Genomic DNA, 14145 nt, shown 5'->3' on the forward strand with positions numbered 1-14145 from the left:
AAGAAAGAAGAAGGAAGAAAGAAAGAGATACGAGGGATGGGGAGGAGTAAGAGAGGAGAGAGAAGGTTAAATTAGGTTAGGGTTGTGTTGGGTTAAGGTTGTATACTCCTGACCGTTGGATTAAAAAGTGCCACATGACATGATTTTAAGGGGGTACTTACAAGAACTTATAGATCGAGAAATGGAGAGGAGAAAATCCGACTTTTAACTACAGCTACAAGAGAGTGAGGAGAGAAGTTGGAAGAAAGGAGAAGAGGGGTGCCTTAAGGCACAAGGTGGAAGACAAGAGAGTCGAACACATGACCTCCTAGAGTCTATGTCCATCGGCCATGGGGAAGAACAAATAGAAGGAAAAAAAAAGAAGAAGAAGAAGGAAGATTCAAGAGTTGCTCGGTGGAGCTTGTCTGGCTCTGATACCATATTAGATTGAATAATGATCCTCAATTCATTCATAGTCCCAAAAGGGATATATATACATGATTCACAATGATGTTTAAACAGGGTAACCCAATATTGGGTGATACAAAGAATATTGGATGACTAAAGTATAGCATATATAATCCACATGTGATGACCAACCGATTGTGTTGCTATAGATAGCTTGATCCATATCACATGTGATAATAAACCGAGAAAGGTAGGTAAATCGTCTCCAGTGATCTTTCTCTCAATAACACTCTACTAAAAAGGAACCAAACAACTGCACTAGTAGGTGTCTCCATGTGAAATTGATTTGAGTTCCATATAATTTTTCAAAAGTCCAGTCCTGCTTTGAGCATAGAGAAGCAAACAAGTCCAGTTAAAAGACCGTAGGGTTGTATCTTTCATTGGGGTGCAACTTTTATCCCTATACGAATCTTTGTTTCATGGAAAATTCAAAATTTTGTAAAATTCCTACTTATTTGTAAATAGATCTTAAGTGTTTTTTTTTTTTAAAAAAAAGAGGGAAAAGAATGCTAATCGGTCACATAATTCCTACGCCTAGACACAGGGACATGTGAAAAGACCACAAAAGACTGCTCAGCCCCCAGCGCCACTACGAGTAAGGGGGTTTTACCCTTACTTGTTTAACCACCTAAAGGGTAGGTATATAATTTTACATAAGTACCCTAGGCCCATCCCTGATCCTACCCCAAACCTTCTTTTTTTTTTTTGGGTAATCCTTACCCAAACCTAAAGGACCAAATATGTGCCTCTAGAGAATTATATTTGCCCATTGTCCAAGGTCTTAAAGGTTAAGAGCAATTGGAGGTCTTTTATCAAAATGTGTAAGGGACATGGTCAATAGACAATAGTTCCCTTACAAAATAATCCAAATAAAAATGAGAGACCATTTCCACTATTGCAAAACCTATGCTGCTGTGGACATCCAAGAATATTTGAAAAAAACAAATAGTTCTAAGGAATCCTCTAAGTAATTAATTTTAATGAACCTCAAAATTGGTTTAGATTAAGCCTTAGGAAATATGTCATTGGATTTAGGGAAAAAGAACGCTGCCTGAAAGCATCCCCCTACGCCCTCTCACATAGGGCAGTAAAATGATCACCCGACCCCTCTCCTTGGATGCTTGTGCGTGCACTCCCACAAGGGTGACGCAGCCTGTTAGCAAACCCCTTCCCTTGGATTTAATCGAGAATGAGGAGGTGGGTCAAATGGGTTGGTGGGCTTGGTAGGTCTGTAAAATTTACCTAAGGCCCATCTAAGGTTTTTTGGAGCCATCTAGGTTTGGGCCCAGAACCCATGGAATTGGCCTAATAAAGCTGGATCTCAGATTAGAGGAAAGAGGGCGGAATCTAGTCCTACTGGATTAGGGTCAACCTAAAACCATCTCTAAGATTGATCAACTCCATGCACCGATCTAACTAGCCAGGTTCAGGTGAAGTTACAAACCTGGGAATGGGTGACGCACCCAGGTTGCCCGATTAATTGAACTAGTTCTCTTTCAGTCCAAAAATGTGATCTTCTACGACACATTGCCCGTAGCGGCCTGAGCAGCGCACAAATAAGGTTCGGTGCAATGACCGCCTTACCCCCGCTTGGGTAGGGGTAAGGCGGTCATTGCACCATGCCCTGTTTGTGCGTCGCTCATGCTGCTACGGGTAGCGCACTATAGAAGATCTGGATTGGTGCATGTTTCCTAATGGTGAATTTAAATTGATATTTGGGCATACTTAGTAGGAATAAAGACGGCTAATAAGTCATAACATTGTTAGGATGGAAGGACAGCAGTTTCATCCACCAAGGCCTCCAGACAACTGATAGCACTCCATTGGGCTATAGGCTATAGGTATCTTCGAAGGGGTATATCGTATGCCATTGGAGGTAGAACCATGGGTTTGTTTCTCAACCCATAGGTATATCAGCAAGCACAAGGGTGCCATGTGAAAAAAAAAAAAAAAAAAAAAAGAGCATCCTAGCGCATAAGGCTCCCGCTACTACAGGGTTTGGGAGGGGCAAATGTACCCAGCCTTACCCCCTGGCCCCTGCTTTGCAGTAGAGGCTATTTCCAAGTTTTAACCCACAACTAATAGGTTGCAATACCGTAAGATTTTCACACTCTTAAGTGCGGCCCAGTGCACCACACTTAAATCCAACCATAAAAACATGGGCAGTGAACCAGTGACGTCTTTTCATCCCTTCAAGTGTTGGGCGGACGGTCAGATTCTTAAGTATGGTGTACTGGGCAGCGCACTGCACTTAAGAGGATAAATTTCCAATAGCACAACGTACTTAACTATTGCACCAATAATCGCCCACTTCCTGAGGATGCAATGTTACTTCCAAAATTAGAAATGGGCTTAGGGAAAGCCCAACATGCATCTAGAGTGAACACTTAATAATACTAAGCTTCAACATGTTATTCAAGATGGATGAGAACTAATAATTGATTACAAGAATAATTAAATTCCTAAATTACACATAAAATGCATGAATGGGGGAGTTCATGGAATGCACTTAGGGGTTGAGAACATGTGAGAATGGAAAAATAAGCATAAGATACCAACATATTCTGTTATTATTTCAAAAATAAAACTATATCTAAGCCATAAGCATGGACTATCAAGATGAAATGATGCATTATAATATGAAAATGACCTAAGGATACGTGTGGCATTTCAAAATATACTTATTCAACAAATAACCTAAGGGGAATAAAGGGATATGGGAGCATGCTTATTATCAAAATAGCACACTACTAAGTCACACATAGAATGAAGAAATTAAAATAAGAAAGAAAGAACGCTGCTTGGTCGCACCCCCTACGCCCTCTCACACGGGCATGCGAAAAGACCATCCCACTCCTGTTAGTCGATATCCAAGCGAAAAGTAGTTCTTTGTCCCTTAAAATAAACAAGAAAAGTATAGGTGGACATCAAATACCCTCCTTAATTATTGATCGGAAAATAGAAAAATAATAATATAAAAATAAAAAAGTGGAATAAAAGAGAATAAAGAAACCCTTATGCATTTGGCACCTTCCTTTGGTGACTCATTTTCCCATCTCATACCATTTATCAACTTTTTAAGATGATGTGTTTTTCATAATTTTCTCCTCCTCCCTCCCCTTCTTCTGCTATTCTCTGTATCCAGCTCCCTATATACCACTAGGATTGTAAACAGATCGAATTTGGCTTAGATAGTACTATATCCGCATCCACATCCGATTAGGTTTCGGACGGATTAGGATAGTGCTAAAAGGATATGGACAAGGATATGGAACGAATATTTTATCAGTTTACATGTGAATATAGCTTTTCGGATAGCTATAGCCTATCCGTATCTGCATCCGTTTAGCTTCCAGACGGATTCGGATAGTGCTAAACGAATACGAATACGGATACAAATATGGATTTTGGCTATTCATTTACACCCCTATATACCACCACCCCAACCCCCTTGCCAAATCCTCAAGTTTGGCGCCATTGGGATTTCTGTACACAACATCCTCAACCCCGCTCCCTCTAGATTTCTCTAGGTTTCACTTCCCCGTCGGTCATCATCTCAACATCAACGCCCAAGACATATAGGCTCATCATCGATCTCTAATTGTTTTGTGGATGTTATGAAGTAGTCTCCCCTTCAGCCCATCTTCACGAAGAATCCTGTCACCGATGGCCAACAAAGCATGTTTCTAGGAAAATATTTGGGGTGCTTCAGATGAAAAAACTTCAAGTCCAAGCAAGCTAAGGAAAACTGACAAAGGAGAGGAGAAACAAGGAAACAAGCCCAATAATGCTCTGCATTTTTTCCCCTTTTCAAAACGGAAGAGAACCAACCATGAAAGAGAGCCCCACGTCCCCGTGTTCCGAACTAAGCCCTCGGACAAGATGGACCCCCACCCTTACCTTCTTTTGGTTTGTGAGCCATGAAAGTGGGCCCATGGGACTTAACTAAAATAACTAAGGGTTCTCTTTTAATGGTTTGAGCCAAACAAGCCCTAGGCTAAAAGACACTTTTAGGATCTTAAGTTAAGCCAGACGTATCCTAACTAATTGGACCTAATGGGATTTGTAACCTTGCCGAACAGGCCTTAAGGCCCAACTTAAATTAATGGGATTCTTACCCTTGGGGGACCTAGGCAAACAAGCCCTAAGACCCATTTCTTTTATAAAAGGAGGGCTCAGCTCTAAGTTTCCCATTTCTCCCCCTCCAAGCCAAATCGTGGAGGAGAAGAAGGAGAAAGGAAGAGGAATGGGAGGCGAAGGAAGAAAAAGGAAGGGGAGGCAAGAGGGGTCTTGCTATCTTACCTCCTCTCCTCTTGTTGTTCGGACAAGGATAGAAGAAAAGAAGAAAAAAGGAAGAAGGAGAGAGCAGAAGGTGAATCTTCAAGGCTGGCTGAAGCTGGGGTTTGGGCTCCACTGACCTAGGTATGCCTCTATCCTACTACACCTCCCCCTTCTCCATTTATTTTTGGGTTTGGGTAGGTTTTATTAAGGTAGAGCTGACCTAAAGTTCCATTTGGGACTCAAGGTAGAGCTTAGCCCTTAATGGGGCTCTATTAATGAAGGCCTACCTATAATGTTAGCTCCACTCAGCCTATTTGCAGCCATTACTGCGGCTCTATGATTTTTCAAACCCTACACCTCATACTTGGACCAAATGAGTTAAATCCTTGTGTGACCTTGGACCCATGAGGTGGGACTAGGTTCTAGTGACCCTAGGAAGGCCTATGACTCCCCTCCATGACTATGAGGGCCATGTGAACCCCAGGTTCCAAGGTAGAGAAGAAAATTCTAAGAAATTTTAGAAAGAACCTCGACGGATGCACGAACGGATCTAGCATTGTGGTTCCGTCCGTGAATCCGTCCAATACATTTTGGTGAATGGTTCAAGTGGAGCCAGGAACGGATTCACCTACTGGTTCCATTCCCTCTCGAAAATGTCTCAGGAATCGAACGGATGCACGAACGATTCATAGAGAGGTTTCGTCCTGAATCCGTCCCTCTTATTTTAATCTGTTGGCCTGAACAGGGCCAGGGACGGACTCACCCTGTTGCTTCCGTCCGTGAGTCCGTCCATGTTGTCTTGTTTGATACCCAACTTTAACCTTGGGGGCATAGCATAGGACCCCTCTACACATTTTTTAACAATTGCTCTTGCATCGTTAGGCCACCCAACTTGTTGGAGAGAGCGCATATCGGGGAGATTCATGTCAACCACGTCGGGCGGTACCCGAATTAGATGAGTGGGAATTAGGTTTGCTATTTATTAGATATCCATTATCATGCCATTATATGATAAATAAGCATATTGCATCTTTGCATTATTTATCTTGATTGTGAATTGATTTGAATGTGGATATGTGGATTGTTTCATTATTGTAGCAGATTACGGTGCCGAATGTACCGGTACCGGAACCCCATAAATGTTTATGAAATTCATTGACTGTCATCCTGCTCTGTATGCGTTGTGCCGTGCTGGTACCCGAGTACTAGATGGAATGGGACGTTGATGCACTTAGAATACCTCTCGGGACGATAGGACTTGTATATAGTATATCTGTGGTTATGATTCTTGTCCCCTTATGCTACGACCTTTACCAAGAGAGGTTTATGTGTTGGTTAGTCAGAGTACCTGTTGCCTATGGGGGAGAGAGGCCAAGTCATGGGTAGTAATGGCTATCGGGGTCTGCCATTGGGTGGTCTTGGTGGCTTCGACCGGCGTAGGCTCCCTTGTGATAACTGAGGTTTTATTGTGCCGATAAGTTAAGTGACCCATAGTGTCTCTGGAGTTATCATAGTAGTATATACCTGACTTAGATTTGTGTGCTAGGTGGAAAATGAATCTAACATGTGCGTACATCATAGACTGATTTCAAATTGTGTGTTTGTAAGTATGTGCATTCTCGTTTGCTCTCTCACTAGCTTGCGGAGCTAACCCCATTGCGCAACCTCTTTTTAGTTGGTTATGCAGGTTATCTCTTGAGGAGCTCCTATTGATGCGAATTGAGTGGAGCCAGTGACAAGGATTTGGATGTCGATGTACACCCAAGGACGGTGCCATTAGGGCTAGATTTAAATCTTTATTTTTTTTGTAATCATCTTTAAGTCATGTACGGACTCCCTGTATAAATTGATGGAATTTGCTTGATGGTTACGAGAAATAGAAGCTACAGCATATGTTATCATTAGTGGACAAACACCTAGTATTATTCGATTTTAAAATGATTTACGCTTCTGCTAACTCCTATTTATTTTGGAATGAATCATTCCATTGGTTTACGCACTCTCACACTATCATACTTTTGATATTGGGTATAGACTGTGGATTGGGACATTGTATCTGTGATCCTGGTAGTTTTGGGATGACACTTGTCGTCCCAGTCATCCCTTTTCTTCTAATATATCATTTATTGGGATGGGGGCGTGACACCGACCTCCTGGTTGGAAGTCAGATTAGGCCACTTATAGCCTCGTTTGAACCTGCGCAAAGGCTTTGGCACACCCGCGCTGTCTTCGCTGTGAGCGTGTGCCCTTGTGTGTGTGTTGAGCTTTTTCCACCAACACTCTCCAAAGTCGAAATGGGGCGACTCGTTCTACACATGTCTCAGTAACTCAAATTTCTGATATAGTTTCAATTCAAAAGAGCTACCTTCATCCCATCTCCACGTGAAATTGCAGAGATGAAATGCAAGTTCGAACGAAAGTTCCTAACCCACTGGCATATTATCTTTTGTCTCCGTAATCTCACACCTCAGAGTGTCTGCGAGGTCAGTAGGTCACCGGTGGAGGGGACAGTTACAGTAGGAAAGTAGTCGGGCCGGAATGGGATGGGAGGTGTTATGACGAGATCTGCTCAAGCACTTCTGGGACCGAACCACCCTACACAGAATAGCAAACTTGGTTAAGGATTGCTGGTCTGAACCAGCGGAGTTAACTCTGATGCCTAAATTAGACCTCGCACAACAGATAATCTCAAAGTAGAGAAAAATGAGAATGAATTGTCCCTCATACCTGTGCGATGCTTGGCTATTTGTAGGGTTGAGTTCATAGATCATCATAGGCTCTTCATCGGTTCTAAACTGTTATGGATTCCTATTTGTATAGATGGCACTCTTCTAGTGCGGACATGTGTCATAGGGAGTCATGCGGAAGGCATGACCTTGAGTCACGCAGGTTGCATGATATGGGTGAAGTGATTCTGACCTTCGCTTTGATCTCTAACTTGGGGAGCTGATGTGGTCAGCTCGGCTATGGTATACCTGACCTGAACATAGATACTCAGCTTCATAGTTTCTTCCTCGTATCGTTCATTGCCAACCTAATCTTTGTAAATTAGCTCGGGTCGGTCTTAACTGATGTATGAAGATTGCCACGTGTGAAAACATGATTGGTTGTGCCAGATTATGTATATCATGAGGGTTGAGGTTTGAGTTGCAGAGGGAAGGTCGCGAATGGGGATCGAGTGTGAGGGAGGAGGCGTTGCAAGTGGGAGAGCTTTACATATTTAACCTCCCTAAATAGTTGACACATATTATTCAAAGGACAAAAAACACATGGTTACAAACAGATGCACCTTTTTTTCTATAGGCACTTAAGTGGCCAAAAAGTGTAACTGTTGGAAAGCATGTTTGAATGGTCAATAAACATGTCTTGTGGGAAAAAACATGGTGTTCTGGCATGTCTTTTGGAGACGATCCTTGATGGCCAAAAGTGTAACTATTGTTAAGCTTATTTCTCAAACAGTTTGGAACAATCCCAAATATTGTTTTTCCTTGGTTTTTTTTATACTTTGGTTTTGTTTTGTCCAATTGTACACAACGACATGGTCTAGTAACTAAGTTCAACAACTACTCGAGGAGCCTGCGGGACTATTTTATCTTGGAGATTGATCGCAATAACCTGGTTTCCACCATAAGAAGCATCTAGAGTAAGGAGAGTGATTGGTGGCATGACTCAATCGCACCGATTCCTTAAATTTCTCCATGTATTTTTAGGTTCATGATGCTATGTTTGGTGTTTGAATTTCTCATCATCAACCTCGGTTTGTCGTCTACGGTTCGTATAGTGTTTTATTCCCATTGTTACATGTTTTATGTATGTTTTTGAATGAATATTTCCAACAATTCTTAAGACTATGTAATATTTGACTAATTACTACCCTGCTCGTCTACGATTCAGATAGTATTTTATTCCCCTTGTTACATGTTTTATATATGTTTTTGAATGAATATTTCCAACAATTATTAAGACTATGGAATATTTGACTAATTACTACCCTGCTAAGTACGAAGACAAACTCATTTAAGATTAATCGGTAATTGAACGAAAGTGTTTCTCTATAGAATGTGTCATGCACACAGCCACAGGATTGGTCATTATCTCACTCCTTACCATAAGCTAACTAGATAATTGGCATTAAAACCAAATCTTATCACGGCAATCAAACTTCCACCCCTATATGTCTCAATACTAACTACTTGATTTACTAAAAAGAGTTTTGTTACTTCTATAGTTGCCATCCCCTTTGTCCGACGCCGGAATAACCGAAGCCCGATCCCATCCGATGGTCCAGATCATCCCTAACCTCTCACCCACAAAACAGAACCCTCTTAGGGTTCTGTGGAAAACATTCTCTGGCTAGCCACGGTTTGTGAACAGTGAATCAGACCTCAACCAGCCAGGCTCCCGCTCAAAATGCTATCTGCAGCCACCCACGATGGACTGTCTCCCAACGACTTGGCCGAAAAATTCCTTTTCTGATTATTTAGAATTTGTAATATTCTTTTGATTGCTCATTGTCTTATTATTAAAAAATTTAAGTTAACGGTAAAAAAAGGATTTTCAAAATATTTGTAAGTGACTTATCATTATGTAATTATCTTGCACCTCTTTTGAATACGGTGAAATTATAGAATTTACCCTCATTGAAAAATATATGTTATTACAAAATGTCAAAAAAATAAACTTATAAATCGGATACTTTGGAGTGTCAATAAGAACCTAAAAAAGTTTTCCTCCACCCGTAGCGAATAATTCACCGATCATCCTAGGGTTCACAAATCCTTATAGGATTTTAGTATGTTCCCAAAATACCCCCCAATGTCTTCTCCTGCCCATTCCACGACTGTTGTGAATAAATTCCCATTCGCCGTGAATGGAGAGAAACTCGATCCACAAGAATGCCTATGGTGAATAGATTCACAAATCCTTTTTTTTTTGTTTCTTTTTTGGTTTGGGGGAGGGGGGGGAATTAACTACCTAAACTTGCTTTGCAATGAGAAGGGCTTACCGATAAAAACAACCAATTATGTTAGATTGGTTTAGGGTTCCCTGGCTATGGACTGATGGAGCATGGCCAGTGAAAAGAAAGACCAAGAATCAAGTAAATAAGTCCTTATCTGATCTTCCACACTACATGATTATGAACACTGGATCTGGTGGAGCTAAGAATAAGATTGGCATAATATAGGTAAATCTAGTTAGCCCATTTAATTGGCTAGAACTTTTTCAATAGCCCAAAAGCGAGGTCCACAATTAACTTATATCATAGATCCAACTTCTCAATTGTAAATACTTAAACAGAAGCCCAGCCTATTAATATTAGTTGCCTAATTCTAAGCCCTACTTCCAACCCTTCTTTTAAGATCTAAAATTTTAAGACTTCAGGGTATGGCTCAAAGGGACAAATCTACCTTCTACGCAAGGATTTAGTTCAATATTTATAACAATATGGATCGGAACCTCAAAGGGTTAGCGCAGCTGGCTTGGAGGGGACATGAGACTCCGCCTCAGGAAGCGAGGTCTCGTGATCAAACCTTCGCCGCTGTATAATTTCTTGGGGTCACCCGCCTGAGGCTCACTAGGGTCCAGAAGTTCCCGGTTCGTGCGTGGTGCAGGGGTCATGTACGAGCCCAGGGGGGATTTAGTCGGCCTAAAGTCGGATACCCCTCCTGTCTCCAAAAAAACAATATGGATCAGCTGTATTGGATTGATTTCAATATTGATACCGCTGAATTGCTGATACGATACCAATACCTAGATCCTTGCTTACAACTCTTCTAAAGTTACATCTCTAGTTGCCATCTAAATGTAAGGAAAATGACGTTGGCATCTGCTTTTGCCACCTTAAAATTTGGAGAAAATTTTCCTTCCACACACGGTGAAGGTTCACCAACCCATCCTATGGTTCACAAACCCCTTATATAGGAAAAGGAAGGGATACCCTGCTTGCTTAGAAAACACTCTCCCTAAAAGATATATGTGCTAACGGCATACACCAATCACAAGGCTGAACATAGGAGGGCAAGGGATTTTTTTCCAAAGGAAAAAGAGAGGGGATGACACATGCCAAACACCTTGGAAGCATGCTCAACCTTCTCCTTAAAAAAAATATGATTCTATGATAATGTTTTAGCATTTTTAAAATCTTTCATTTAAATCAAAAATAATTTATATGACATTTTAACAACAAACATAACGATACAACTGACCTAGGATTGAAATATTAGAAACTTCTGAAAACGTTCAATTGAAAAGGGAGAAGATTTGGGAAGTCGTCCCTTTGTAATCTGACAAAAGTGAGAGAGGTATTTATGACATATCACCTCCACACACATTTCCTCACATGAATAATGATAATGTGAGGAGGTGTGCAATTTTATTTTTGAGCTAGTGTTGTACAAAACTATTCTCAATTAATTTAAAAATTAAGAATCAATCATTGAAAATATTAAGACTCTTTCTCTCTTTTGATGAATGCTCTTTTTTATGTATTCTAAGGTATCTCAACTCCATAGCTGATACCTTGGTCAGGAAGGCTCTGTTAGTTGCATATCTGACTGTTTGGCATGTCTCCACTCCCTGGCTCCTCCTATGTGAAGGAGAAGCGCCAAGTGGCTCATGCTCCTTTCATCAATAAATTATCTTTTTACACACACAAAAAAAAAAAAAAAAAAAAAAAAAAAGAACCAATCATAATATTTGGACATTTTATATCATTACAAACACAATGATAAAATCTATTCTATAACTAGATCATTAGAAGCATTTAATCTTGCAATCAATAAGGCTAATTCTGAGATTTGATCATATACTAAACTACAATGTATTTGCTATGCTAAAGTTTGAATGAAGAAAAACAAAAGCAGAAAAATGATGGCTCAACCATAGCCTTCCAATTCAGAGAAGTATCCATCCGTCTATTAGAAAACTTTTAATGCTCTTTACCCAGAAAAGGGGTGGGGGTGGAAAGATGCAGGGGCCTGCCTGTTATGCTAACTTTGCCAAAATGACCATCTCCAAAATCTTAACATCCAAAGTGTCATCCACTTTAACAATCCCATCCATGCCATCAATACCTATTAGCTTCCCAGTAGCACCACAGAGGGCACCACTAATGATCTTTATTTTATCTGATTTCCTGGGCACCACCATCTCCATTTCATTTGGCAGTGCAGTCAGCATCTCTCCATTACCAGTCGATCCAAGAGCAACCTTGCAAGAACCATCCTGACAGGATCAAAAAATGGTATTAGTGAGAAAGAAAACTAATTTCTTTTGTAATCAACCCCAACATACTCTAATACTTGTGGTAATTCAATTTGCTAAGATGTCATCCACAATTTTTTTACACATAAGATCATTAATGGTACAGGTACTACGCAAAATTAATGCATGATCATACCGGAAGCACTTGGCGTACAATCCCAATGGCAGTATTTTCTCCCGACTTTTTGACATTGACCAATACATCAGGCAGCAACCACACCCCTTCTTCACCCACCCCACCTGAAATTGAACTAATTGTTATGCTGGGTATTGAAAGAAGATAAATCAAGAGATGTTACAGCAAGATTCTAACATCTGACCATAGCCTCCAATTCCTGAACTGGAACTGTAATTCATCTAAGATCCACAGCTTGCAATATGTGCATATATAAGAATCTCACAGCGATAAGATCCTAAAATCCAATAAGACGAAACATCCTACATAACATCACAAAGTAGCCCTTTCTCCACTACTCATCAGAAGATTTCCCAGTAGTTACCTTTTCTAGAAATGAAAAAGAGCAAACTAGCTCCAACACCTCTGCCTGTTTAATATAACCATTCCCATGCTACTTTCTTGATGGCAATAAATGGAGAGAAATGGCACTGGTACTTCCTAAATATTTCACATTAGCATAAAAAAACCATACAGATCCAGTAAGGACCTGAAATTCTCCATGGAAAGAGGAAAACACATCTTGAAGGAGCCATTTTACATACATCCACTATCCAAAAAACGTAAACCACTCCAAAGCATTTCAGTTAGTTAGTAAAATTGGAACACGACAAAAGGTAGGAAAAACTTTTCATTTACTCATGGAATTGGAGATCATGAAACCTGTTTTAACATTAAGCAATTTGCTTCATACTGAAAAATGACCATAGGCGAAGTGGTGAGGAAGGATATGCATAGCCTAGGTCTTGTTCCAAGTATGAACTCGGACAGAGCCTATTGGAGGACAAGGATCCATGTTGCAGACCCCACCTAGCTGAGTTTCTCCTAGGTTGTGGCTCTTTTTTCTTACTATCTATCATTTTTCATTTTCTTATTTATTTCCCATTTTTCATTTGTCTTTTCTTTCCTCATTCCTCATCTCTTTCCCCATTTTTCATACATATATAGCATGATAGGGAATCCTAGAAAAGATCGAGATATATATATATATTAGAAAACATACAGTCTAATGGAGATCCTCTCGGTGGTCTTCTTGGGGACTGGGTGACATGAGGTGAAGCTCTGACACCCACAAATATTGACAGGGAATCATTCTGCAAAAGCAGTCATCTAGGAATTAGCTGCAAGAAACCTACTATCATCAGAGACAAAAGAAGAATACCCAGTTACCCATTGGCTGCAGAACTGGAACTGGCAAAGCTGAAATAACCTACATTTCTGTTGTTGTTGCCACGAGATCCACCAACAACTACACAAGACTGAGACTTAGCACAGATATAACCAGAATGTTCAAGGTGATGGCGATCATATATGAACAAAATTCCTCTATATATGTGTTCCACGGGACCTTGCTTTCCCTAAGAATGGTGATATGCAAAAAACCAAAAATTTAGCTCCAAACAAGGTAACAAGTAATAAAGATAGACTAAAGACAGAGGAGAGGAACTCACTTTGCAAGGACCCTCCACAATATTTACAATATCTTTCACAGACACAGTATTCTTAGAGTGATCTTGAGCATTAAATTTCCTCTCAATTTTGCTTTTGATCTCTCTTGACTTAACAAGAACAACCTCAGGTCTCTCCGGCACTCCCTTAAGCACCTGAAAAAAGAAATAGTACACCTGAGCTAATTCCCACCCTTTTTCCCTCTGCAAGGTAATCGGATAGACGAAAGTCAACCTACTCGATCACCTATAAAATAATGAGTTTTTTTTTTCACCTGGAAAGCTTCACTTTCTACACTTATAATTACACCGAAGCTCATATTACTGAATCAAATTTGATAAAATAAATAAATAAATAAAATAAGCAACCAAATAACTAATACATAAGATATCTATAAAAGAAATCTGATGAAAAATGTGGACTTACTCAAGCAGCACAAGATCATGTAACTTATAGTCCCCAATTTTCGTAACACCAGCAGATACTTGAGAACTTTCTACTACATTGTCTGCAAATACACGGATCTGATC

The 14145-nt window shown here is 40.3% G+C and overlaps 1 protein-coding gene across 1 annotated transcript; it reads right to left on the reverse strand.

Moving 5' to 3' along the window:
- Positions 1 to 12797: 12797 nt before the first annotated feature.
- On the reverse strand, positions 12798 to 13941 carry LOC122663138 (putative transcription elongation factor SPT5 homolog 1). The gene is made up of 4 exons (XM_043858838.1): positions 13890 to 13941; positions 13618 to 13770; positions 13170 to 13260; positions 12798 to 12829 (listed from the first exon to the last, which is right to left on the reverse strand). Exons 1-4 carry the CDS (start codon positions 13932 to 13934, stop codon positions 12798 to 12800), a joined length of 321 nt encoding a protein of 106 aa, XP_043714773.1. The 5' UTR covers positions 13935 to 13941.
- Positions 13942 to 14145: the final 204 nt, after the last annotated feature.

Source organism: Telopea speciosissima, chromosome 5, assembly GCF_018873765.1.
Source record: "Telopea speciosissima isolate NSW1024214 ecotype Mountain lineage chromosome 5, Tspe_v1, whole genome shotgun sequence".
Lineage (NCBI taxonomy): Eukaryota > Viridiplantae > Streptophyta > Magnoliopsida > Proteales > Proteaceae > Telopea > Telopea speciosissima.